We start from the raw sequence: 26,001 nt of genomic DNA, 5'->3' as shown, positions 1-26,001 counted from the left end.
ATCAGGTCTGGGGGGAGGCAGCCTGGAGGGGGCGGCCGTAAGAACAACTAAAGTGTCTGAGAAACCATGTACTGAAATTACAATCGACAGCATGGTGGACTAGAGATGAAAGAATAGGTTTACCTTAAAACAAAACTCACATGTCTGTCTGAACATGCAACAATGTTTAATGTAAATATGTTCACTTGGCTGTTTGTTGTTAGGCAAAAATTAAATATCACAATGCAACCACAGCAGTTATGGTGACTTGAATCCACTCAGGGCCTTTTGCCTGTATTCACCATTGCTCCCTTCAACCTCTGTCGTCTTTCTGCTGCTGCTATATCACACATGCCCAAAAATATACAAACTACTGGTGATGCATGTGTGATTTTTTAGATGTTGCTAAAAAAAAGGCCTAATTTTAGTACTGGTTACAAACCTCAGGAGACATATTGGCAACTTCATCAAATCTGAAACGATATCCACTCAGCCCAAACCTCCTCACATGGTTTCTCTCACATAAAGGAACAGTGGGTTTGAACCAGTATAATCTTGAATCACTGAACTGAGCCGGAAAATTTGAGTTTTTAATTTTTAATGCAAACCCTTTCTTAAATCTGGATCTATTTCTAATGGGAGACTTGTTAATGCTAAGAAGCTCTACCTCATCTGGATAACTGAACCCAGTAATGTCACAGTTTCCATGTGTAAAGGGAGCTACAAAAACAAACTTTCTGAACCAGCAGTCGTGTAGCTAAAATAGGTTGACTGCTGGTGCTAATTATAATTTGTTAATGAGACAAAGCCACAAATCAGTGGATCAAAGACGTGTGCTCTCCTAGAGACCGAACCGTAAAGCCTTGACAGCAAATAAAAATGTGATGTGCTATTCATTATTTAACGGATGCAGCACTTGCAGTTGTTCCTTGAGACAAACACGCTGCAGATTCAAGAGGGTGTGCTTGGCGCCCCCTGTCAGAGAGACACTGAAACTGCAACACATAGAAGGAGGGATAGAAGATGTCTTCTAATGTAAAGCGGATGCAGACGCCTTATGCTGTGTCACTTGAACTCGCTGCCTACCTGAGGAAATCTTTCAGCCCAGACAGCTGAAAGCCAGGCAGATGAATGAGGGTGGGGTCTTTGTGCGATTGTCTCTGGAAGACATGAGGAGCTCTGGCCAACAGCACAGCTCTGTGTGCTCGGAGTGAGCCCGAGGCAGCACACAGAGACACATCGGCTTCCAGCTCCTCCTGCAGCAACCTGAGGAGACACATTATGACACTTTATCGTAGGCAACACCCTCAAAAATCCCTCGAAAATTATGGAGTAAAGAAAGTAAAGAAATGAAAAAGGACGTTCAACCAATCAGAGTGTGTAAATCACAACTGACAGGAAAAAAGACAACACCAGACTGACGCCCAAGGGAAGGCAAGGCATCTTTATTTATATAGCGCATTTCATACCAAGGCAACTCACTGTGCTTTACATAAAGACAAAACATTAAAAAAAGAAGCATAAGACAGAATAAAAACAAACAAAACACTGAAAACAGAGTTAAAAGCAAGAGCAAATAAAAGTAAAATAAAAGAAAATGGATAAAGTTTTAAGCCCAAGTTGCTAAGACAGAAATGTGAAGAGTCTTAACAAACCTGTGAGATTCAAACATTAATCTGATGGCCTATTTCTCCACTTCACAAATCACGCAGTGAGTGCAGTCCTGAGGCGGGCCGTTTATTCCAGCCCATCATTTTCTCCCATCCTGCCTCAGTGACTGATCTGGGTGACCCAGAAATGACTCAGCTCAAGGCCAGTTGGGCAGTGGGAGTTCAAATGCTGCCTGGTGCTGTGTCCATTTCTGTAACCCTCTGATGAGAGGCGCCTGAAGGCAACAAGGAGACCCAAACCCAGTGAACTGCTCACACACACGTGAGCTACTTTAGTGCCACCGTCCACTCACTAGGGAATGTAGGCAATTTATTTAAATAAAAATAAATTGCCATTGCCTATTGCAGCTCCGCCTCCGCTCCGTTTTATTTTACAAAATCTACTGATCCTGTCGTGTGAGGAAAAACCTCGTCCTTGGCTATTCTTGTACATTTATATTGAATATATTTGTGAGTTTTTTTCTAAGAGTAAATCTGTGATGAATAGCAGGATTTTACTTTGATATTGTATAATTTCCTCCTCCGCAGCTCTATCTCCTTTTACCACTTAGTGAACTATTGTGCTTCTCAAAAACAAGGCATAAACTTCAACCCTTATGTGGCCATATGACAACAGCTCTTATCTGTATAGTACTGAACTAGGTGAACGTCATCGCTGACACTAAAATTAATAACTTATAACTGCCAAGACCTGTTATTTAACCGGCCTGGCAGGCCATGCTTGATGCTGAAAGTATGTGTCAGCAACATCCCATAAGTCTATTCAACAGGATTAAGCAGTAATCATATGTAGAGGTTTGCAGGTCTGACTGAACTTTTAAACCCTGATATAATGCTAGTTTTGGAGCAGGAGGAAGCCGATAGAAGATCATTCAGCTTATAAGTCAGTGATCCAGACAGCTCAGTGGAGAAAGCTCCACCTCCTAGCGACTAAGTCTTAACATCAAGCCCTGTTTGAATATAAATCATCTCAGATACACACTAGTGTTGCCCTAAAGCCCTTAGCACTATGTGGAGATGTGCAACAAGATGATTCAGCTTGACTGTGGACTGGCTGAGTATCACAGCAGAGCTGATACTTCTGCCAATCACAATTATTTCTATCGGTGCAGATTACCTGGCCAAACCTATTTATCTGTCGACCTCTATCATGTTCTATAAACTAAAATATGTATTGATTTTCTTTATGAGGTGTGGGGAGCTTTAATGTAAACCCTATATACGTACACTTTGACACGAGTGAAAGTACATCACTGACCATGGAAAGAGTAGTTGACAAAAAAAGTATAAATTGAAGGTCAAGATAGTTAAGAAAGTTAAAACTAAATGGAGGAGGGAAAGGGAAACTCTGAGCAGCAGTTTTAAGATTTTAGCACTGTACGTCCCCCATACAGTTGGGGATTCAAAGAGAGAGATATGAGAAAGAATGTGCAAATCGAGTGGTAGAAGCCAAGATATCTTTATTTTTGCATTCCTAGTAAAGATCAAAGATGGATTTCCTATTGTGCTATCTGAGAGTGCTTTGTTTATCACTACAGAGTGAATCTTTAAACTCAGTGTCTATGGTTTGTATGAGGCTGTCTGTTAAACTCTGAAGTCTTAAGGGACACACTTCGATAAACCTGAAGACAGGGCTATTTTTGTCGACTTTGAAAAAGTTCTCCTCAGAGACACAAAGGTTCAAGGTACAGTGCTCCTTGTCACAATTTTTACGTTAAGAAGCCCTTTAAATGCTTCAAAGGAAAATTCCGCTCTGATATGTGTTTGGACAATACAACATTGTCACAATGATTAACACTTAAAGGGATAGTTCACCCAAAATTCAAATTTCACTCATTATCTACTCACCCTCATGTCAACTAAGAGCTGTGAGAATTTTCAGAGTCCTCCGTTCCTTCTCTGAGTTACGGGGGGTCCGCGCAGCAGTATTTGTCCATATAATGGTTGTCAATGGACACCAACTTTCTTTGTCCAAAAAGACACACCAAAAAACATCCAAATACCTCCATACTGCTCGTATGTAATGTCCCTCTTGTATTGATGCCCCAACATGAGAAATTTTTCCGCCGGTCAGTGCAAATCACGCGAGATTGGCACTGACACAGGAAGAGCAGTGAACCGAGACACAGGGAGCTTCCGCTACGAACAAGCTTAAAATATAGACTTATTTAATTTTTTTCGGAACAATTTCTCATGTTGGGGCTTCAGTACAAGAGGGACATTACAGACGAGCACTATGGAGGTATTTGGATGTTTTTTGGTGTGTCTTTTTGGACGAAGAAAGTTGGTGTCCATTGACAACCATTATATGGACAAATACTGCTGCACGGAGCCCCCCGTAACTCAGAGAAGGAACGGAGGACTCTGAAAATTCTCACAGCTCTTAGTTGACTTGAGGGTGAGTAGATAATGAGTGAAATTTGAATTTTGGGTGAACTATCCCTTTAACCAAGGTTGAAGGTTGATGTGCCAAAACGTGGCGATGCAGATAGACTTGTGGAATAACTAATGACATAAATAAAGCATGTGACCTACACATTGACCAAAGCTTCCGCTGCACTTTATGGATCGATGATTCATTATAACATTTTTCAAATTATTCCCTGAATTTAAAAAAAACATACACTTCCATCATGTTTTCTGAACTGTTTGCCACAGCTCTTCTCCTGCAATGGATTAATGGCATTTGACTGGAGCATTGCAGGTGATGAAAATCAGTTCACAAAACAAAAAATGTGAACTTGTTTGGATGGAGACCTGGCTGCTGACTGGATGACAGCAAGCCAGCCTTGAAACAAATGACAGACGCAGCAAGAGTTTTTTCCCCCCACTTGAGAGCCCTCCATTGCTTTAATGCAGTGAGAAAACCAGAAAACATGGGTCTCAATCATATGTGTAATGGACAATTTTTCACATGCCTTTGCAGTTTAACGGTGTACTGTCACGTGTCTTACCTGTTAAGGTCTGCAGACAAAGCAGATGATAAACATCTCCTCAACTGCTCTTTGTATCTGCGCTCTTTGGCCTGGAACTCTCTGGCGGCCTCAGTGGTAATCATGGTTGATTATGTCGTCTGAGACAGGGACAAGACAGAGACTTCAGTCTATGAATGTGTTGCATACCTCTATAAGAGGACAAGATAACATCAAATGTCATGCAGTGGAAACATGCTGTGGAAGCTAAATGAGACAGGTCGCCCACCAACATACTCCAATTGAGACAAACTTTCATGTTTCATGTACTGTTACGCGGTGCTACAATACAACACGCAACATATGGCTAGCTTTTAGGCGTTTTTTTTTATCATTATAATATTCTGTCATCATAACCTCGTTTGACATTTTCCTCTGTTGTAATGACCACCACCGTCCACACAAACTAACTAACGTCCACTTGCCATTGCAACCCAGAGGGGCGCTGTTTCACCAAAAAAAAAAATCAATGGCCACGCAAAAGAGATGACCGCGACATTACCACAATTTCACAAGCTGTTACATGACCATGAAAATGGATTAACCATGCAAGTAAAACTAGATTCAGCTGAAGACCAACCTTTGTTGGCCTCCAGGAGAAAACTCCCCCGCTAGCAAAATCAGCTGTTCTTGATTTCCCGTTAAGTTTCATTTAGTCTCTTCTCAGCAATTTATCAAATAAAACAAGCTCAGCGAAACTCTCCCTCCCACACACACGGACACACAGAAAACATCCTGATGCTGACATATTTATCTGCTCTTTTTCAGGTGACACGGTCCGTGCTTTAAGATTATCACTCTTCGTTTTCTGCGTCTAGCATGCTAGCGCTAGCTAACCTGACCAGTCGTCAGTAGTAGTTTATCTTCCCGCACCTTAAAAAGCCTGACGACACGAGGCCTGGTGCCGTTCATTTTAGTCGCTAAATGTCTGCTATTATGAGGCTCGTAAACAAGCATTAGTAGACTATTTTCATTTACTCAATGCCGACCCACTGACCGTTGTTGTTGACATCACTGCTGCACGCTGTTCACCACCCACTACGACGCGGTTTACAAAGTGGAGCAGGAGAGGACATTTGCGTCAGCACCCGGAAGCTAGTGCACATGCGCAGTCACCTTCTCAGACAACAGATGATAAATTTGACACATTTGACCTCAAAACAAAATGCAAAGTAAGTCAAAGTAGCCTGATAATAATAATAATAATAATAATAATAATAATAATAATAATAATAATAATAATAATAATAATAATAATAACTGAGTAATTATTCATAGTTAAAAACAACTATTTTTGCAATACAGTATCTAAGCAGTTTCTTCACATTATAGGCTATCTCAAATCCCAAATCTGAATATGGCATTGAATTGTCCTTGTAGGAAAACTTTAGAAAAGTACATGCAGGGCTGGCCCCTGGCATAAACACTCCATGCGGTTGTTTAGGGCCACAGCCGTTAGGTGGGGGGCCACATGATCAGAAAGGTACCGGGGTTCATCAAGTCATTTAAACATCCTGAGGTCTGCACGCACGCTATGAGCTTTTTTTTTTTTTTTAAGTATATTTTTTGGCTTTTTTTTTTGCCTTTATTTGATAGTGATGACAGTAGAGATAGACAGGAAATGGGGAGGCAGAGAGAGGGGGAATGACACACAGGAAAGGTCTGCCCGACGCGGGATTCGAACCGGGGACGCCTGCGGCGAGGACTATAGCCTCTACATGGGGCGGCCGCTCTACCCACTGCGCCACGCACCGCCCCACGCTATGAGCTTTATATGTAATTTGAAGTCAATATTCAGCTTCTTTTATCTCACATTTGAGACATTTGGTGAAAATAGAATGGCAGAATGACAACATTTGTGCTCAAAAAGCAATCTTACAAAATTTAATTTTAGACTTGTTTTCTACACTTATATTACTGTATTCATATCCTATTTCAAGCACCAAAAAACAGTTCATTCTCATGACTGAAGGAGTGTTTTCACAAGGGATTTGACATTTTTCAAAAAGCAGACCTCACATCACAGCATTTGGCCTAAATTATTTCTTTATACAGTGTTCTAGGACAAATTGGCCTCAGTGTGCTTACAGCGGAGGTTCTAATATTTAGACATAGACAACATAGACAACACTTGAGTATTGTTACATCTGCAAGTATCTTAAAAAGATCAATTTACGAAAATATGTTAAATTCGAGAAAATGGCCTCAAACCTCAGAGGGCATAAACACGTCTGTATTCAGTTTTAACCAGTGATTTGGTGTTTGCGCTTAGAGTGGGCCACAAACAAAAATCTTGTTTAGGGGCCACCAAAATGCTAGGGCCGGCCCTGAGTACATTTTAATGTTTTAATGTTACTGAAAAGTAGATTTCAGCCTGGCACCGCAGCAGGTTGGATTTCACAACTGTGAGGCATTTTGGGACATTTTTGTTCGCTTGTTTGCTTCATATAGGCTAGTCTACAACAGATTTGGATTGGATTTGGAATGGATTCAACACCACCCTGTCTACTAACCCAAGGCCCAGTCAAAACCAAGACTTTGGGGGTGGGGGGGCGAGACCAAAGTCCAAGACCAAACCAATGGGACACCATTTTCAAGTTCATTACTGAAGTAGGCTATTCATTGATATTATTCCTGGGCTAAAAGGAAAAGATAATTTTTATATAAAATCTGTAGGCTACCATATTTAATTGAAACAAAGTTTGGATTGAACAGAAGAACAGCTGAAGTCTGACACCTATGACACTGGTGCAACCAAGTTTTTCAGATAATTTTAACATCTTGAAGTTTTTCATTATTATTGTTATTATCATCATTATTATTATTACATAAACCAAAATCAAGCAAGTGGCAGAGAGATATTTGCGTTTAAAAAAAGAAGAAGAAAAAAAGGATGCCACAGCTGTGGTCTTCACTGGTCTTGAGAAAAAATCCCGAGTCCAGCTCGATCGAGACCGACAAGACCTCGATCTCAAGAGTACTTCAACACTAGTAGTACTAACCATAGGTAGTAAGCGGGTAGTAAGTAACATTTCTAATCTTGTCGTAGACTGGCTCTGCTAGTCATAGACATATATATGTCTATGCTGCTAGTGAGCAGATATGTGAGAGTAGCCTACTGCCGCCTGCTGGAGACTTTATCACATTACATCCTGCCCATCACATTTCATCCGGAACTCTAGCGGCCGTTTCCGACGGTCTCTTTTCAGTGTTGCACAAAACAATGCACACGACACCCGGCAGAACAGAAACATGACTTGGAGCCCAGTCGGCCTGAGCATTATTGATACTCTGTGGTGTTTCCTGGCTTTGTGTTTCCTCTTGGCCTTCTGTGCTCACAAAGCCTCGAGTAAATATGAAACAAGTGGTTTATATGTGTTATTTCAGGATCTTATTCGATACGGGAAAACAAAACAAAGTCTCAAACGAGACGAATGGCTACGTGTGTTCGACGTCCCTAAAAGGTAAGTTCATTTAGCTAAAATAATATTGTTTTATGTGATTGTTTACCTCTTAAGAGTCTAATAGACGACCTCTCCTCTCCTCAGGTGGTTCTGGCACTTCTACGCCCTCTCTGTCTGCTGGAACGGCCTCCTCCTCCTCAGCTTCATGCTCCAGCTGCAGCCCCGCCCATCATGGCTGACCGGGCTGGTAGACGTGTTGACAGGAACACCAGACACCGGTGGTCCATGTAGGCTGACATCCAACTGAAGCTCCTGTTCTCCCTTATTGATAGTGATTTCATTTTCATTTCATATACATACATATTACAAGTACATAATGGTAATCGTCATCACAGTCACCAGACAAACAAATAATACATTGTTGTGGGTTGTTATTCCTGTCATAGGCTACCTATGTTTGGAAACGTGTGGTTTCCACAACGAAATCTAGACATACACATGCTTTCAGAGGGTCTTAAGATGATCAGATATGGTTAAAAAATGAAATCTTCTTTAAACAAATTATACCCATCACATAAAGGATTACTGTGTAGTTTCTCATACCATCTCTGTAGCTCCATATCAGACAAGATTTAATCATTGTTAGGATTCAAGGATATGTCATGCCATAAAAAAGATAACCCACATTCATCAAGAAAACTATCAACTTTGGAAATCCATTTGGACTGATAAATGTTAAACAAACACGATAGAGGACATGTTTGTTGCCTTACAACTGGTGTCTGTAGTGGTGTCTGATGTGAGTCCTGTCTGCAGTCCCACAGCTGTCCACTATCCTGGTGCTGCTGCTCCTCTGGCTGCACTCCCTCAGGAGGCTGCTGGAGTGCCTGTTTGTCAGCGTCTTCTCCGGCGGGTCCATGCATTTGGTGCAGTACGCCTTCGGGCTGGGATACTACATCGTACTGGGGCTGACGGTGCTCTGCTCGGACCGTGCGGGGAAAGGTTAGACTGGAGTTGGTCCTCTGTACATCTGCCCGTCACTGCTTTCCACTGTGTCACATATATGATGTTTGTGCTGTTTAGGGAGTGGTCCCCTCCTCTCTCAGCTGGACTGGCTCCACGTGGCTGGATTAACGCTGTTTATCGCTGCCTCACTGCTGCAGCATCAGTCCATGGTCCTGCTGGCCAGGCTTCGCACCGGAAAGTCAGGTCAGCTTGTTGTCTTCCAGCGTGTTTTGAGTCCTTGAGGTTGCACAGGTTATTAATGCTGACCATCTCCCAAAGCATTGGGATTTCATAAGAACATCATATCTACATTAAGTGTGTTGTTATTGCATTATTGAGTAAAGTTGTTGCAAATTATATAACTAGCAGAGATGCACAACTTGTTTTACAGATGGTGAGATGAAGCAGGTTCAGAAAAGGTTTATTTCTTGATGCTTCATGTAACCAGGTCAACATCTACTGGCCAGAATGTAAAACAGGCAAATACACATATTTGTGTCCGTATGAGGGAAACCAAGACTTTTTTTTTAGTCCAACCAGATCTTTATAGTATAGTTTGCTTATTTGCAAATAAGAACCTGTTCTTAATGATTTTTCGCCTGGTTAAATAAAGGTTAAATAAAATAAAAAATAAAAAAATTACTGAGGGCAACGTTTATATCATATGAATCAGATGTATTGTATCAGTCAGGTCAGGGCCAAAATCTATGGACGGTTGAAAGATCTGCAAAAAATAAAAAATACTGATTATTATTATGAGTCAGTATCAGTCATTTAATTTTCCTGAAAAACAATCCCGAAATGATAATGTGATTTGTGAGTTTATAACAGGGTTATTATAGTTAACCAAAGCCAAGACTAAAACTAGAACTAAACTGAAATAAAAGTGAAAATTACAATTTTTATGAAAACCTAAAACGAGGAATGCAACACTAACCTTAATTGCCACAATAATAGACGCACCCCAGGTTGATGCAGACAGAAACGTTGAGAAAGAGGTTTGTGATTGTGACAAAACGGTAGCTCTTATCAGAAAAAGTAGCAGACCGCGAGCAGCCAGAGGACTTTCTGAACACCTCGATATGATTAGGTGTTAATAAAGTAAATATTTTGTAAACACGAGTTAAAAAACAGTTTATCCTTATATTCAAAATCCAAATAACTACACATCTTAATGCAATTTGGTGATATTCAATTTACATTTTAGCCGTAGTTTTAACTGAAGTGAAAATTGTGTAGTCAGTGTGCACTGCGGGCAAAGAACATAGATTGTGTAAAATGTCCACTTCCTTCTTTATTACAAAATCACAACTTCTCAACTGTGTAGGGACCAAGATGATGTGGGTTATGATTTTTTTTTTCTTCCCTGCCTTTGAGAACAACCTTTTATAGAGCACAGATGAGTCTACACTACAAAAAACTCATAACCAACTTGTAAAAGCCTGATGAAACTCATTTCTATCTTCTCCCAGTATTTTTGTGGATCCCTGCCATCCACGTATTTCTTTATACAGATTAAGGTTTGTCAAACTGAAGTCTTTGTTGTCCTTGTTGAATTCATTGCAAAAACAACAAAACCTCTTGTATGCAAAATGTCAATTCAACCAAATATGTAGTAATTTCACCCAGATGTCTCTTAACAGCTACACACACATTTCGTACGTGCTTCAGTGGAAATACTTAGCTGTAGCTGAGACGCACTCCAAACACCACTACAGAAAAATATTCAGGACCTTCAGCTGGTCCACACCACTTTCATCAAATCAACTTTATTTGTATTGCACTTTTCATACATACATAAAAATAAAGAAAATATGAAAGAACCACCCCACCCACCCACACACACACACACACACACACACACACACAGGTACACTCACAGAAAATCAGTGTTCATGTAACATCATAACAAACTAGATACTGAGGATTTTGAATTTAAAAATGAGGAAACCCAGGAGATAGATATAAAATATTAAAACATTAAAGGAGCGGTATGTAAGAATGTGGCCAAAATTGTTGCTTCAGTCAAATTCAAAACAGGTTGCCAGACAGCGGTGCGCTAACCTCCGCTCTGCTCACTCACACAGTCAGTCTGAAAGTCTCAAAGCAGAGTAAAAAGCTAAATATTCATCAACAACCTCACTGTTTTATTGCTCTGACTCACAGTAACTACGAGCAGAGTTCACGTCACTCAGGTGATCTGCAAGTTATTGTTACATTTCACCACTCAGACGCTGCATGTGTGTCTGTGTGTGCAGCGCTGACACACACACACACATACACACACACTGTAACCCAGGAGCCTAGTGCGTGTTATTCACGCCGTAGATGAGCCAACATATGAGACGTCTTACCGCAGAATAAACATCACAAGCCACTCCGTTTCTCCTCCACTTTCTGACGTCGGCTCATAAAACATGGCGACCGGAGACCGGCGACCTGACCGGGCCGGACTTATCTCATGAACCGCTCAACACGTTCACCATCACTTCATTTACCATCGGCTCCATTTCGCCACATTTCCTCCCTCTTTTCTAACTTTCACTTTGTAATTCTTCCCTTTAGCTTTAGCTGCTCAAACTAAGTAGGCTATATGCTCACAACAGCAAGCGGTGTATCAAACGGCAGAGCGACAAGCCGCTGTGATATCGAGGAAATATGACCATAATAACCGATAATAGAAAATGATCTTTTTTTCTTTTTTTTTGGAATCTCGTTTTATCTCCCAGCTGTAGTTGCAGCTCAGTGGAAGCTTAACTGGCAACCCGGAGGCTGAAATGCCACTGACGCTGTGATTGGGAGAGGGCGCTGGGTGGCGACACATGCCAACACGTAAATTCAAAACATAAACATGATTTGTGGTCTGCAAAAAAAATAAATTAATGCGAATATTCTGGCTGTACTATTGTTGTCGGTGTGATCAGTATGTTATATCAACATTATTCCTGAGTCTCTGTGACATATTAGGAGGATTTTATGACTATTTGCTTTTGATTTCTTAAATATTGTTCCTTTAAAAACATAAAAACAGTAGAATGAAAATTAAAATAAAATGAAATAAATTACATTAAACAAAATAAAATAAATACAACTCAGTAAATTATACAAGACCAAAGGATAACTTTATAAAATAAGATAAGATAAAAGCAGGATAAAAATAATCAAAAGTAAATAAGTAAGTAGATAATAAAACCTGAAACAATTGTCTTAAAACTCAAATAGGACTACCAAGCTAAAAAGGTGGGTCTTGAGTTTGCTTTTACATTTCACATTATACATAATTTAAACCCTTGTTAATCAAAAATATCAGTTAGCGCAGCATTAATTTAACATAGTAGTAAATGTCTGTGTACAAAGTAACGTGAACTGCTGGTGTGTGATTCTTTGCTGTGTGTTGTCTTGCAGGAGCAGTGCAGACTCTGGCTCACAGGGTGCCACATGGAGGCTGGTTCGAGCTGGTCTCATGTCCACATTACTTTGCTGAGCTGCTGATCTACGTCTCTCTCGCCTTGGTTTTGGGAGGCCTGTCTCAAACATGGTGGCTTGTAGTCTGTTACGTGCTCTTTAACCAGTCACTGGCAGCACAGCTCTGTCATGACCTTTACATCAGTAAATATGAGTCCTACCCACAACATAGGAAAGCACTCATACCTTTTGTGTTCTGAGGAGTTGTCAGCACTGGATCGTGTTATGCACTGGGTTTTGGGAGCAGTAAACTGCTAAACAAACGCACATCTGAGGAGCTGAACGTGCTGGTGAAAAACTCAACTCCCTCTCAGCGTTGATTGACAAGCTGCTCGGGGCTATGCGGAACTGCTCAGTAGCCAACAGGACTGTGACAGCTTCAAACTGATGAGAGGTGGAGCAGGGCTGCAGGATCCTACTCTACTGTGAAGAAATGAGGAGCCTCACCACAGAACGACAGTTCAATGCAACAAGACTTCTTTCGTCATAATAATGTCTGATGACATATTATTCCTATGACAACATAAAGATGTATGTTATAAGTTGTAAAAAATAAAAAGTTTATTTTTGAAAACATGAAGAATCTAAGAAATTGTTTTGGCTTTGAACATTTTTCTTCTCATACCAAATTATAAAATGTTCAAGTTCTGCTTGTAGCAGAATACCAGCTTAAGGAGTTTTTGGTTAAACCAAAATACAGTATATGAAAAAAATACTGAATATTGTAACACAAGCTATTTTTGTTGTGACTGCATTCTTTACTTTTATCTTGACAGTAATATACTGCTCTCATAGAAACATTTGGGTTTTGTATTAAAAATCATTCTGAACCATAATATACGATCAAATTAAAAACTACACTCATTGAAAAAACAACTGCATATATTTATGTTTAATTACTCTGCTCACTTATTTGTTGTATTTATTGTCTATGTTTACAGTATACACACTGGTGACAATACATTGGTCATCTTTGGCTGCAAAATGATTAAAACGACTTGTATCAAAAACCTTATTGTAGGATAATCAATACTGAATATTGAGACTGAATGAGGTTATTTGATGACAGTGAAGTAGTAACTACAGTAACTACATGTGGTGATAAATTAATAGTATTTTCCCTGTGTGATTTTAAACCATTGAATTGAGTGCAGATTGAGCTGAAAGGATTTCTTAGTGACAGCAATACTGTCCAATCACTGAACTTTCCATCGTGTACGTCAGCCTACATCTGACGTCATCCGTCCTACGGTCCAATCAGCTCACTGATTCCGTCCTCAGGACTTCTCCTCAAGATCCTAACTTCCGTCTTGAGCTGGCTCGGTCTTTCTCGTCGTGACGTGTATCACGGAGGAGTACTGTATATTGTACAGGTTGCTAATATGAAGTTAGCCGCTCTCGTTGTAGCTTATATTAAGTAATTCGCGGAAGATAAATTAACACGCAAACCGAGTTGGTCCGAGCTCCGGCTGCAACGATGCCTCTGACGGTCGGCGGAGGACACGGACGGGCTCATACAACTGTGATATGCGTCTTGTTTCCGCTCGCCGCCGTGTTGTTGTTGTCGGTCGGAGTTGCCGCTGTTCCAGAGGAGCACAAACCGGTCCAAGAGCAGCCCGCACAAGAGGTAAAAGTTTACACCTCGTTTTTTCGCGGTTAAACACCTTATTACAGTCGGTGAGCGGCAGGTTTGGACGCTGGAGCCGCCGCTGCCGCCTAGCATCACCGAGCTAGCCGACATGCTAACGGGCATGTCACACCGAGTTCCGGTGTCGAGCCCGAGTGGGTAAAGTTAGTGTTTCACGGCTAAATATATCAGGTAAACTGAATTAAAGGGCGAATACAGCGGGTGTGCTGGGTGTTAGCATCGTAAGGTCACTCTGATAATCCACCCCCAGTGTTGTTTACATTTTCATGGCATCTGGGACAGACATAACGTTAGGCTACAACAAGTTCGTCCTTTTAAAACCAACTGTGTGTACGTTAAGTGAGCTGACCGCCATGTGTGCTGCTGTGTTGATCCTCTACAGAAAGCTCCAAGTCCTCACCCACTGGGCCAGGTGGTGGTGTCTGAGGATGACTCCACCAAAGGAAACCTGGGTTTCATCCACGCCTTTGTGGCCTCGATCTCTGTCATCATCGTCTCAGAGTTGGGAGATAAGACGTTTTTCATTGCAGCCATCATGGCCATGCGTTACAACCGGCTCACCGTGCTGGCAGGTGCTATGCTGGCTCTGGGACTCATGACCTGCCTTTCTGGTGAGTAGAAATGTGGAGTCCATACTGTGTATATTAAGATCATTCCTTCTACCATCAGCGCTCACATTGCCCTCTTGCCTTGCAGTGCTGTTTGGCTATGCCACCACCATCATCCCCAGGATCTACACATACTATGTGTCTACTGCTCTGTTTGCCATCTTTGGTATACGCATGCTCAGGGAAGGGCTGAGGATGAGTCCAGATGAAGGCCAAGAGGAGCTGGAGGAGGTGCAGGCAGAGATCAAGAAGAAGGATGAAGAGGTAAAGACATTTTTTTTACTAACACTTAACACTTTAATAGTACCCCTCCAAGGTCGTTAACGTCTGACTACACATGCATAATTTATCTAGTGTCCCAGATAAATAGCACCATTGCTGACTGTTTGCACTCTCTCACCTACACTCTGACTCAGAGGAAGCTCACATTACCTTATCAGCAGGAATTGAAAAAAAGATAATGTGCTGCTTGGATATGAGAAAAGGGAAATGAGCAGTTAAATCTGTCAGACTGAAGATTTAAATGTGGAATTATATCAATCAAAAATTAATGCTTTAACTTATTTTTACTACTGTTAATCAAGGTTTAAAAAAAGAAGTCAATCACAGGGCTGCATGGGACTCTGGTTTATTATTTCTATTGCAGCCGTTATGGAGTGAAGTCAGGTTGGTTATCTTGGAAACCCCTCCCTGAACGTATCTGAAGTAGCACTTTCACAGGTAGTGAGAGAAGAGCAAATTGTAGCTCATACCCATTGTGCTGTGGACTGTAAAGTATCTCAGCTGACTAATCCTCTCATCTAATCTAACAGCGTTTAATTAAGTAAATTAACTCCCGACGCTGCCTTGGTAGTAGTAGTAGCTCCTTTGTGTAGCAGAGTGAAATGTAAAATGAAGAATACTCCCCTCATCCCCTCCCCGTCCCCCCTTTTTATCCAGTGTTTCTGTTCTTCACTTTGCCCTCTGTTGTGTCCTCAGCTTCAGCGCTCCAAGCTGGCCAACGGCTCTCCAGACGTGGAGGCCGGATCAGGCACCACCATGCCTCAGGGAAAGTGGCACAGCTTCATCTCCCCCATCTTCATCCAAGCCCTCACCCTCACCTTCCTCGCCGAGTGGGGGGACCGCTCGCAGCTGACCACCATTATTCTGGCTGCACGGGAGGTTCGTTGCATTCATTGTGCGACGGGTTTATTGTTTGCTTTAAAACGTGTTGCTGTCGTCACATGTCGCATGTCTGAATGTTGCCCTTGGGTGGTCCAGCTGAAAAACAAAATCCTTTGTTTGTTTTTTTGTCGAGTAACTCGCACACACACTGCACCACTATGTCAGTACACTGCTAATTAAATGTTTAGGCATCCTATAATCTTCTCTGACATTAACATGAAATGCTTTTTTGTTACATTTCCCAGGATCCATTTGGAGTTGCAGTGGGCGGTACACTTGGACACTGTTTGTGCACAGGCTTGGCTGTGATCGGGGGCAGAATGATCGCCCAGAAAATATCAGTCAGAACAGGTGAGTGTTGTTGTTGCCGTTGTCAGTCTTACAGTGTAAAACAAACGTGCAGCCTGTGGGCCACAACTAGCCCGCCAGAGGGTCCAGTCCGGCCCGTGGGATGAATTTGCCAAGTGTGAACATTACATAGAAAACAGAAGAGGCATAATATTGTTGAAATTACACTTAATGTTTCTCAAGAATTTTGATCTTGTTCACAATATGTTTTGTAAAAGTATAGTTCATTAAAGGGACAACGAGGAGTTTTGGAAAAGCGAAGCGTTTTCACACTACATTTATGAGCCTCCGCACGCACCGTGGCGCAAGACGGACTCATGTTTTCATTCATCAATAATTAAAGTCAGAGGTTCAAAGAGGTTCAGTTACCGTCGTAGTTCCGACCATAAACGGCGATTCAGCTGCATTATTCTCATGAGCGTCCGCGAAACCGAAAGTAAGGAAACGCTGGTCGGCTCGACCAGCATTTCCACCATTAATTAAAATAACAAAATAACGATAGAGACAAAACGATATATTTATTGAAAATGGGCCCATTAACAAGTGTGGGTAACGTAGATTCATCCACATTAATGTGAGACTTTTTTTATAACCAAATAGAAACTCCTCGTTGTCCCTTTAACTGTAAACATCTTAAAGGGATAGTTCAACATTTTGGCCATTTGCCCCATTGCCATAATCCCTATAGTTTTAGGAGTAGGTTTGTTACCTTTAATTGTCGGTGCAAGCTATTTTTAGAACGGCAGAGTTGTTTTCGAGGTAAATTCATGCAAAACCGCTGATGCGCGTTACTGTCAGGGACAGTTTCTCGGCAAACAGTCTCTGAATTTGCCTCGAAAACAACTCCGTCTCGTAACGTTCCGTTATTATCTCATAGCGTGGTGAATGTGCAGGTCACAACTTGTCCACCAGAGCGTTTTGGAGTTGTTGGATTGTGTATTTGATGAGTTTGATGAGGGAAACCAAGAAATCCCATTAGCCTCCATAGTGTGCCTCTGAGCAGCTCGTGGCTCTGCTCCGCCGTTCTAAAAATAGCTTGCACCGACAATTAAAGGTAACGAACCTACTCCTAAAACTAGAGGGATTATGGCAATGGGCCAATTTGACACACTGACGAAGACTGACTGTCGTAACCGGTCTGTGGTAGTTGCCTGTACCAGTGAGGCAATAAAGACATAAGCTACATTCAGTTAATAAGCAAGTCTCTCTGGCCCCAATCACCATTGGACAGCTGTAAATATGTCGCCTCACACCTTGAATTAAAATGCATCTCCACATGTCTTGAGTGACAGTTCGCGATCCAATCTCACTTCCCTGCTTTGTAGGCAAATGAAGAGGTATGTGTTGTTTTTAGACGCTCCAGCTTTGACAGATGGTCCATTGTCAATGTGGTGGAGAGATGGAAAGAGAGAAGTGGACAGAGAGAGGGAGAGAGAGAGGGAGACAGAGAGAAAGAGGGACTGGGGAGTTAGTGAGTCATTGCACTGTGCACTTTTACAAAAACATCAGGTTCTATCCATTGGAAATATTGTCACTTTATTATAAAACTTAGGAAAACTCAGGAAAAAGAAGGCCACTGGAGATTCTTTCACATTCAGGAGTGATCAGATGTCAAACAGGCCCTCAATGTGTCACGGGTGCATTCACACCTGAAATTAGAGCTGGCTGCTGGTGGCCAGTTCACCTGAGACAGATGTCGTTGTCGCACCTGAACAGGGCCACACACAAACAGTGAGTGTTATCTTCAAACGGAGACAGATGTGATCTCAGTTTTGTGGACAAACACACTGATTATTAAAAACGTCTGTTCTGTCTGTGATATTAGATCATGTTTTGAGTGTGAGTGCACAAGTTCTAATAGCTCATAATAATTAGTTGCCGCGTGATGAGTGAGCTGATTGATCAGGGTTTAGGACAGTTTATCAGGCAGGTCATTCTGCTGCTTCCTCTTCAAGTGATTATCCAGCCATTCATTTGAGCATCAGTCAATGTTGTGTGTGTGTGTGTGTTGTCATGGCAACGGAGTGACGGAAGCAGCATCCCTTTCGGCTCTTCCTAGAGGATCATGGAGGGGATGAGATGCTGCAATGAGCTGTGTTTTAGGAAACATTCATGAATGAAGTGTCCGATCATCCTCTAACATACCTGCTGTTGTTGTTGTTTTCTTCTTTGTCTCCATAGTAACCATCATTGGAGGGATTGTTTTCCTGGCGTTCGCCTTCTCTGCCCTGTTCATCAAGCCGGAATCTGGATTTTAATTGGATAAAAAGACTTTACTTTGTACATATGTGTAAAAAAAAAAATGGTCCAGTTGCTGTAGAGAGACTGTAGTTTTGATTCTGTTTGTGTCCAACAGAACATGTGACAAGGTTAAACAGGGAGCCAAAGTCCCACCCAGCTTCCCCAAGAGAGCCTCTGTTCCACTGCAGCCTGTTACTCAGAGGGGGAACTTAGCATTAAATAACATTTTTCCAATACTAACCTGAAGCAGACGCCACCATGGGACTAGTCGTTGAACACTAACTACACACTAAATTCTCATGGAGCAGGTGTTAGTGGAAGAGAGGCTAGCTAGAGGAGAGCAGGCCGGGCTGTGGCTTTCTGTACGACCTGTGTCCTCATCACGGGGTGTGTGAGAGAGAGAGAGAGAGAGAGAGGACTGGTTGGATAGTTACTGACTGCTGCCCTCTGACCTGCTCCTCACAGGCTCTGTGGTTCAGACCCGGAGCCGACATGCAGTACTTTTCCTCACACTCGCTCAGTCTCTGAGCCCCGTTTCAAAATCTTTGCCTTGCCTTTTTTTTTTTTTTCCCAATGTTGCCTGGTTGAGTTTTGTCTATTTAACACGAGCCCAGGTGCAGGTGTCGCTCAGTCTCCTCTCTGGGTGAAACTCTTTGCTGCAGTCTATTAAAGTCTCAGAGGAAGTGGGCCTGGTGTGTACTGTGAGGAAAAAACTGAACACAGAACCAACGGCACATATTTAAGATGCTGCTCGAAAAGCTGAGATTTTATGAGGCATCATGGATACATTTCCCTCAGTCTGACTGTTAAAACACAGCAGCAGTTTTCTGTTGAAGAGAGGGAGACCTGAACCACTAGAATACCTCTGTGTCCTGGTGTCACCACACCTGACAGGTCTGCATTAGGTACAGAGTCTGGTCCACAGCCATTTACTGCCCAGAGTCAGTGTGACCATGAAGTCACCACCATGTTATTTTTGCCATAAGCAGCTGCACCTCAACCAGCAATGTACTTCAGACCTACGTCTTTCCTTTTATTTAAACTGGTATGTATTTATTTAGCTTGATTTTTTTCTTCTTCTTCTTCTTAGCATATGTACTGTAGACACAGAAAGGGTGGGAGAGAGGGAACACAAGAAAACAAGGAATGGAAATATTTTTTTAAGTGAGCAGGCCAAAGCTGCGTTGTCAATATTTGACAGGCTGTGCCCGGCTGTGAAATATACTTCAGTTTGTGATACAGGTTGGTTTTGAGATGCCTACGAATCCGAAATGCTCAATAAAGATGTTTTATGTGTTGTCTTAATTTTCTAAAACCAGTCATTTGTGCCGTGTTGTGGAGGCAGAGAAACACACAGGAGAACATTTCATATGGATTTATTTTCAGATCAAAGGGGAGCAAACGACTGATACATTTGCCTTCAAAGGTTATGTTTTGATTTCTGGTTTGGCTCAAGAAATGAATGCACGGCTGCTGACATCCAAGTGAGAACACACACACAGACCAGTGGGTTTACATCATGTAAGCTTTAAGAGAATGAAGTTTGAATTTTATTATTGAGACGAGGGTTAAATTGAAAATGTTTGAGCTCAGACTGAGCAGCAGGTGGCAGCAGCAGCGTGTCCACTGAGTAAGTGAACAGAAGTTCATGAAACTGAGTTCTCATTTTTTGCAAAAATGTAAAAAGTTCTAATCATATTAATAATTTAAGTATTCTTTTATATGCTTAGCAATGAAAACTTCTCCTATGAAGACATGTTCTATACAATACACATTTAATATAAGTGTTTATCCACCTACCTCACAGGAGAAGTTCCAGTTCAAATGCATTAATTAACATTTACAACCATATTAAGGCTTTAGATTAGAGGTAAAACAAAAAAGAAAAATCTGTTATCACATTCATAATCGGTGAATGTGTTTTATTAATCTTAGATATTAAGATATGTTGCTTCTCTTTCTTAAATCAATGAAAATTTTATATTTTTGACTTAATTGGAGACAATAAAATATTAAGAGAGTTACTTATGAATTGGGAAATAATAAAGTCCATTAGAAGTGTTAGAATGGCCATTAAATAATAATTATAATCTGTGGCAAATTGATCAGAAATAATAGTCAGTTGCAGCCCAATTACAGATGATTTTAGACATTCAAGGGGAAAAACATTATTATGGTATTAATATCATTATACATGCTGGTAACCACTTATATTATAAGTGATTAATGACAAGATTTAACTCATAAAACTGTGGCACTTAGATACATAATTGTCAGTAGATGTATTTTAGGCCCAATTGTCTTTATTCTATTTCATTTATTGATATTTCCTAAGAAAGGAGTGATGATCTGATGCAACTACTACTACTACTCACAGCCTGCTGATCCTGCAGTACAGCTTATGAACTGTGATTAAAAAAGGGGCATCAAAACTTTAAAGCGATGTCACAGCAGGTGTTCGTCTTCACCTGTGAGAAGCACCTGCTCTGACATGGGTGGTGGGGGCGTGACATAAACCAACAGGACACAGTGTGAGGATTAAGCTGAGAGAACCACGACAGGTGTTTCTGTGGAGGAGCGTCCTGCAGCCGTGAATTTCCTGAGCCAAACACGAACGTCACACAAATATGAAAGTGGAGAGAAAACACTGAGAGACATTCAGAGTTTCTATAGTGTGTACATCAGAACTACACAACATTTAACACAACGCACCGTGTCCTTCTGCTTTCAGGACTGGCCTCCTGGACTCTCTTTGGATACAAAACATTTTCCTTTGTGATTTTGAGACTTGGAAAAGAACCCAAGTAATGATCACTTTAAAGGCCAATACAGTCATCGGATGTTGTGTACTGAACGTTGCATTGTGTTTCCAAATGTGCCAGTTTGAACCATTTCCAGCTCGATGTAACACAGCCTGACTGGGAGGTAAAGATTCAATATGAACACTGCAAAAATCAACCTTTCAAACTGACACCAGTCATTTGCATAACCATAAACTCACAAGTAACCAGCTCGTTCTGAGGGGGAGAGGTTCAACAGTCTTTGTGTGTATGTCACAGTTGGTTTAGATCCTTTGTGCCGTGTTGGTTTGGAACTTCACATCTACTTTTAATTTCACGTGCTGCTGCCTTTTTTAAAACAATTAAGTTGTCATTTACTCTTTGTCTTATTGTGCAAAGTCTCACCCAGCCTTAAACCTCTTAATCCATGACATTCGTTTTCATTACACTTTGGTACATTCTTTCAGGTTTATTGCACTACCCTATATAATCGGTGCTCCTTGAATGCAGCACCAGTACGCCACCTGTGCAGGTTTGAGAATAAATGCCATGTGATGGAGAGGGGACTGTTATGTGTCTTTTTTTTTTTTTTTTTTTTTGCAGCACCACAACCGATGCCAGTGGAGAGATCCAGCGGTGCTGTGTAGTTGGTCTAACTATACTCTGACTAAATGCAAATTCAAGTAGCACAGAAACAACATATCAGGTGCCAGGGACTGTATGAAGGAAAGAACTGAATGAGATGTGGGTGATCGCAGGTACAGTGGGAACAGCAGCTTTAGTTTATCCTGAATATAAAGGGTCCAAATAAAATGATGTATGTAAATAAATAAATGACACTCAAACATAACACTGATACTGGTTAAAGCAACTCCAGATGTAACCACGTACTGTACCGCAAAATAACTGGTCAGATATGACGTCTAAAGGTAAATGTCCATGTGTAGTGTGTTCATAAATCAGCTCTTGGTCCTATATCAGTATTACTGTGAAAGTATCAAGCCCACAGAGAAATTCATACAGACTGTATTCAGAAAACTGAGCTTTAAAACCAGCCGTCAGGACTTCTGTGACTTTGTGATGTCACAACAAAGCAGTCACCAGTCCCCGCCCACCTGGAGTCACCATCCAACCTTAATAGAATTTGGTTTCTCTGGATGTTTAACCTGAAGTCTGCTCTGTTTTTATTAGATCACTCAAGAAAAAAGTCAGCCAATTAGAAGAAAGGCTCCAAACCTCCTCTCTTCTGATTGGCTGATCAAACGGTCGTTACAAGAGCTCCGGGAGCTGTAAAACTACAGAGATGGTTTCTAGTTCTAAAAACCACAAATGTATTTTCTTATGGATCAATTCATCCCATTAAACACTGTTTGTGAATGGGACCTTTAAACAAAGACCAGTCACATATGAGAGTTCATTCATTTACTGTAAACTCACTCAAGCATCTTAATGCAAAGGTAGTAATAAAGGGTATAAATGATCTTCTCAATCTTTGCTGGTCTTCAGGAACCATCAGTCCAAACAGCAGCTGTTAGATGTGTTGGGTTCATCTCTCCACTGGCTGATCATCTTTTCTCTGACTGAGCTACTTTAACCCGTTAGACAGACCAACCTCTGGCTCCAGTCCTGTATCTCAGAGCAGTTACGCCACAAATGAGAGTTATTATTAGCATTTTTCCACTGCTGCTCAAGGCCAAGCTTCAACCAAACATGACTACTGGTGCACGGCTCTCTGTTTGCACAGCGGATGAGAAATGTTGTGACTCTTTGGGTGCTTCAGAGCGAGGGTGTGAAAATGAGACTGATTTACAATAGAGTTAAAACCAGGACACGTCAAGATCTTTCCAAATGAACAAACAGAATTCAAAGTGCCGTAGAGGAAAGAGGAGATTTAAATTAACTCCTGTTATTATGGATGTTAGTGCAACACAAGGTTTCTCCATGAACACAATAAACATGATGAACAAGGAGATGCAGTGATGCATACACGATCGTGGTGTCACCAGACTCCTCAGGCCAAAGTTAAAACCAAATTCTTTCTCAGCCTTGTGTTTACGTGCTGAGTTCAGCCTCTCCCCACACACACACACACACACACACAAGAACGAATGAACCATCAGCTCCACACCATCTGCTGGTGAACTGGATCAGATGGTGAGGAGGCAGCTGAACCACGGTGTCAGCGGGGGTTTGAGAACAAGGACTTTCATTCAGCAGACAGGAGGGTGGTCCCCACTTTCAGCCTGTACCAAGTGAGACTGGGTTGTCCTGTCCCAGCTACTGATGAGGACAGCTCTTAGAAACGTACACCGCCGGTTTAGGCTGGATTCTGTCCCGACTGCACAACAAACACTGCAGCAGCTTTTTACTTTCTATCAGAGATATGGCAACATATCACTGACTCCCCATCCCACATTTCTTTAGATAGATAGAGTTGGCACTATACAAATAAAACTGAACTGAGCCGAATTATGAGCAACATTCATCTAATTACTGTGGTTTTCCCTTCTCACCAAGATTTCCACATTTCCCATTTTCCTGATGCTCACAGGGAAAACACTGCTGGTTTGATTCATTGTACGCAGCTCAGATTACAATGTCCCACTGAAAATAAATACATAAATGCATCAATAGATATCAGTTCATTTTCTCAACTGATATCTGTTGGTATTTCTCTCAGGAGTTGATGGAGACCAAAAACTGGGCTAAACGGGACCTAACAGTGGATTTGTATGTGACTCCAAAGTTGCTCCTGCGGTTGTTGGATGCTAACAAGCTCACAAGACTTGGTTTGTCCCTAGAGAGGTTATTGGTTTCAGTGAGGGCGAGTGAACTGCAGGGGGCTTTAGATTTACTTATATAGTGTAAAATGACAGAGCCAGAAAGCAACGCTCCCATGAAACAAACCTCATTCTGCCTGCTGAGAACTGCTAATGACGGGTCAATGGGTTAGCTGGTACAGGGAGACTACATGTGTTCTCTGGAGGGTGACGCCTCTCCAGGAGCTGGTTTGGTGATCTGGGTCTGTCTCACAGATGGTACAGGCATGAGTGGAGGAGGAGGAGGCTCTCAGGCTGCTCTCTGTGTGACGCTAACCTCGATAAATGGGAAAAGCATGCAGATGAAGAAATCATTGATTGGCCCTTTGCTAGCACAAATGATGTCACTCAAGCTCAGCCTGGGTGTATTAGCAACAGGACCTGAGCTCCTGTCTTGTAGAATTCCAGTACGTGTTTAGGAATAAATGTTTATCGTGGGAATAAAGAGTCATCAATTGCCACACAGGGATCAGGGATCTCAGCAGGAGTGCTGGAAATGAAGAAATACAGCTATGAAGGATTATGCTGGCAAATTATTCCATACATTTAGTTTATCCTTGGTTGGATTTATTTCATTCACAATATCTGACTCTAGCTGAATTTAGAGTCTTTAGTGGCAGATTTAGAGCACATCTTAAAAAGCTTAAAAATACTTTAAAACATGTCTTTCATTCTGACAGTTTTATGAAAATATGGGTCAAGGATTAAACAAACTGTGACACAACAAGCAGCTTCGACATTGTCTGCTATGCAGACACACAAACACATCCCCTAGGAGAAAGGAAGTCTGTGAAAATATCAGCCACTGAGCATTTTAAGATCTTTTTTTCTTAGAGTACTAGAAAAAAAGCATATTCAAAGCTGCAAAGAACAGACTACACATTTCATTTCATGCATCATATAAAATATTAGTTCTTTCTTTTTCAGTATATTTACATTATATATTATACATGATGTTCTGTACAGTAAAAGTTCAATCTACACCACATTCTTAAAAATATTTTCTGACCCATAATTATTTTTACATGAAACGACAAAAAAAGGAGACAACATCCAAAACAAAGAGCCTCTGGCTGCTCTGCAGGACGTCCTTGAAGCTCTGATAGAAGCTTCACTGCATTGAATGGACAGCTCTGCATAAAATAATCCTGTGAGGGTGACAGGAGCACACACGCACACACAGTCACACACACGTACGCACACCACAAACGCAAGGAGAGGGCTGGGGGAGGGGTGTGTGGTGGGGCGGGGGTTCCATCACAGGGATCGTGGCTCCCCGTTTTCTTGAAGAAAAGGCTTCAACCCAGAACCGAAGCCGACTGCTGGACCCACAGTGAGCCCGGTCCTGGGTTCTCTGCAGCACTTTGTGCTCACGAGTTAAGTGCAAACAGCAATAGACCCTTGTGAGGGGAGGGGAGGGCTACGGCCGGCCCAGCCACTCACTTCTGAGCCTCTCAGGCTTGGTTTCAGTGCTGCACTTTCAGCAGAGCTCCTCTTTCGACCCCCCGTCACAAAAAACGCCCACACCTGGGTTTGGTTCATTCCACCTGTGATTGGCTGTGGGCAGCTACTGTGGCTGAGAAGAGGAGCGGTCAGACAAACTGTCTGCTCTGTGAGGAGCCAGCTGCTGCTGCTGCTGCTGCTGCTGCTGAAGCTGCTGTTTCTGCTGTTGTAACTGCTTCTGTTGTTGATGATGTTGTTGTAGCTGTTGTTGCTGCTGCTGCTGCTGCTGCTGCTGGAGCTGCTGCTGCTGCTGTTGGGTTGTGGCAGTGAAAGCACCCTGCTGCTGCAAAGGGAACGCCGCCTGCAGGATCAACTGGGTGGACTGGTTTCCATGAAGAAGCCGCTGAGCCTGCAGGGAATTATTCAGACTATGATGAAAATGAACCAACTGGGTC

The 26,001-nt window shown here is 41.8% G+C and overlaps 4 protein-coding genes across 12 annotated transcripts in view; 2 read left to right on the top strand and 2 right to left on the bottom strand.

Moving 5' to 3' along the window:
- Positions 1 to 5,725, bottom strand: part of btbd8 (BTB domain containing 8) — a 28,085-nt gene extending 22,360 nt beyond the window's left edge. The window contains exons 1-3 of one of the 3 annotated variants that reach the window (XM_085773772.1): positions 5,619 to 5,725; positions 4,604 to 4,722; positions 1,066 to 1,245 (exon numbers count right to left, since the gene is read on the bottom strand). In XM_085773772.1, the coding sequence (XP_085629898.1) occupies positions 1,066 to 1,245; positions 4,604 to 4,707 (284 nt within the window). In that variant the 5' untranslated portion in view covers positions 4,708 to 4,722; positions 5,619 to 5,725. Of the gene's footprint in view, positions 1 to 1,065; positions 1,246 to 4,603; positions 4,723 to 5,367; positions 5,458 to 5,494 lie in introns of those variants that run through there. The other 2 variants (XM_085773773.1, XM_085773774.1) reach the window with 2 other exon arrangements.
- Positions 5,726 to 7,822: 2,097 nt separating this feature from the next.
- srd5a3 (steroid 5 alpha-reductase 3) lies at positions 7,823 to 13,167 on the top strand. The gene is made up of 5 exons (XM_085775392.1): positions 7,823 to 8,085; positions 8,170 to 8,312; positions 8,842 to 9,027; positions 9,109 to 9,234; positions 12,436 to 13,167. The coding sequence occupies exons 1-5, from the start codon at positions 7,874 to 7,876 to the stop codon at positions 12,693 to 12,695; spliced, it is 927 nt and encodes a 308-aa protein (XP_085631518.1). The 5' UTR covers positions 7,823 to 7,873; the 3' UTR covers positions 12,696 to 13,167.
- A 635-nt stretch (positions 13,168 to 13,802) lies between these two features.
- Positions 13,803 to 19,809, top strand: tmem165 (transmembrane protein 165). Of its 2 annotated transcripts, XM_085773770.1 has the most exons (7): positions 13,821 to 13,850; positions 13,927 to 14,122; positions 14,526 to 14,754; positions 14,840 to 15,015; positions 15,730 to 15,912; positions 16,161 to 16,266; positions 18,445 to 19,807. In XM_085773770.1, exons 2-7 carry the CDS (start codon positions 13,973 to 13,975, stop codon positions 18,519 to 18,521), a joined length of 921 nt encoding a protein of 306 aa, XP_085629896.1. In that variant the 5' UTR covers positions 13,821 to 13,850; positions 13,927 to 13,972; the 3' UTR covers positions 18,522 to 19,807. The 2 variants fall into 2 exon arrangements, with proteins under 2 accessions (XP_085629895.1, XP_085629896.1); XM_085773769.1 differs by having other exon boundaries at positions 13,803 to 14,122; positions 18,445 to 19,809.
- Positions 19,810 to 24,644: 4,835 nt separating this feature from the next.
- Positions 24,645 to 26,001, bottom strand: part of clocka (clock circadian regulator a) — a 33,410-nt gene continuing 32,053 nt past the window's right edge. For 5 of the 6 annotated variants that reach the window (XM_085773765.1, XM_085773763.1, XM_085773766.1 and 2 more), the window contains exon 23: positions 24,645 to 25,955. In XM_085773765.1, the coding sequence (XP_085629891.1) occupies positions 25,671 to 25,955 (285 nt within the window). In that variant the 3' untranslated portion in view covers positions 24,645 to 25,670. The remainder of the gene's footprint in view (positions 25,956 to 26,001) is intronic. The other variant, XM_085773767.1, reaches the window with a different exon arrangement.

Source organism: Trachurus japonicus, chromosome 4, assembly GCF_045865225.1.
Source record: "Trachurus japonicus isolate A0001 chromosome 4, Traja_1.0".
NCBI classification, from domain to species: domain Eukaryota; kingdom Metazoa; phylum Chordata; class Actinopteri; order Carangiformes; family Carangidae; genus Trachurus; species Trachurus japonicus.
The sequence above is the reverse complement of the archived record's forward strand: the minus strand, read 5'-3'. Positions and strand labels throughout refer to the sequence as shown.

What these genes read in the sequence shown, in the direction of transcription:
- srd5a3 (XM_085775392.1), top strand. Translation starts at nt 7,874, where the DNA reads ATGACTTGGAGCCCAGTCGGCCTGAGCATTATTGATACTCTGTGGTGT. An exon ending in GTGTTCGACGTCCCTAAAAG is followed by an intron (nt 8,086 to 8,169) that starts GTAAGTTCATTT and finishes TCCTCTCCTCAG; the next exon opens with GTGGTTCTGGCACTTCTACG. An exon ending in CTCGGACCGTGCGGGGAAAG is followed by an intron (nt 9,028 to 9,108) that starts GTTAGACTGGAG and finishes TGTGCTGTTTAG; the next exon opens with GGAGTGGTCCCCTCCTCTCT.
- tmem165 (XM_085773769.1), top strand. Translation starts at nt 13,973, where the DNA reads ATGCCTCTGACGGTCGGCGGAGGACACGGACGGGCTCATACAACTGTG. An exon ending in TCAAGAAGAAGGATGAAGAG is followed by an intron (nt 15,016 to 15,729) that starts GTAAAGACATTT and finishes TTGTGTCCTCAG; the next exon opens with CTTCAGCGCTCCAAGCTGGC. An exon ending in GAAAATATCAGTCAGAACAG is followed by an intron (nt 16,267 to 18,444) that starts GTGAGTGTTGTT and finishes TTGTCTCCATAG; the next exon opens with TAACCATCATTGGAGGGATT.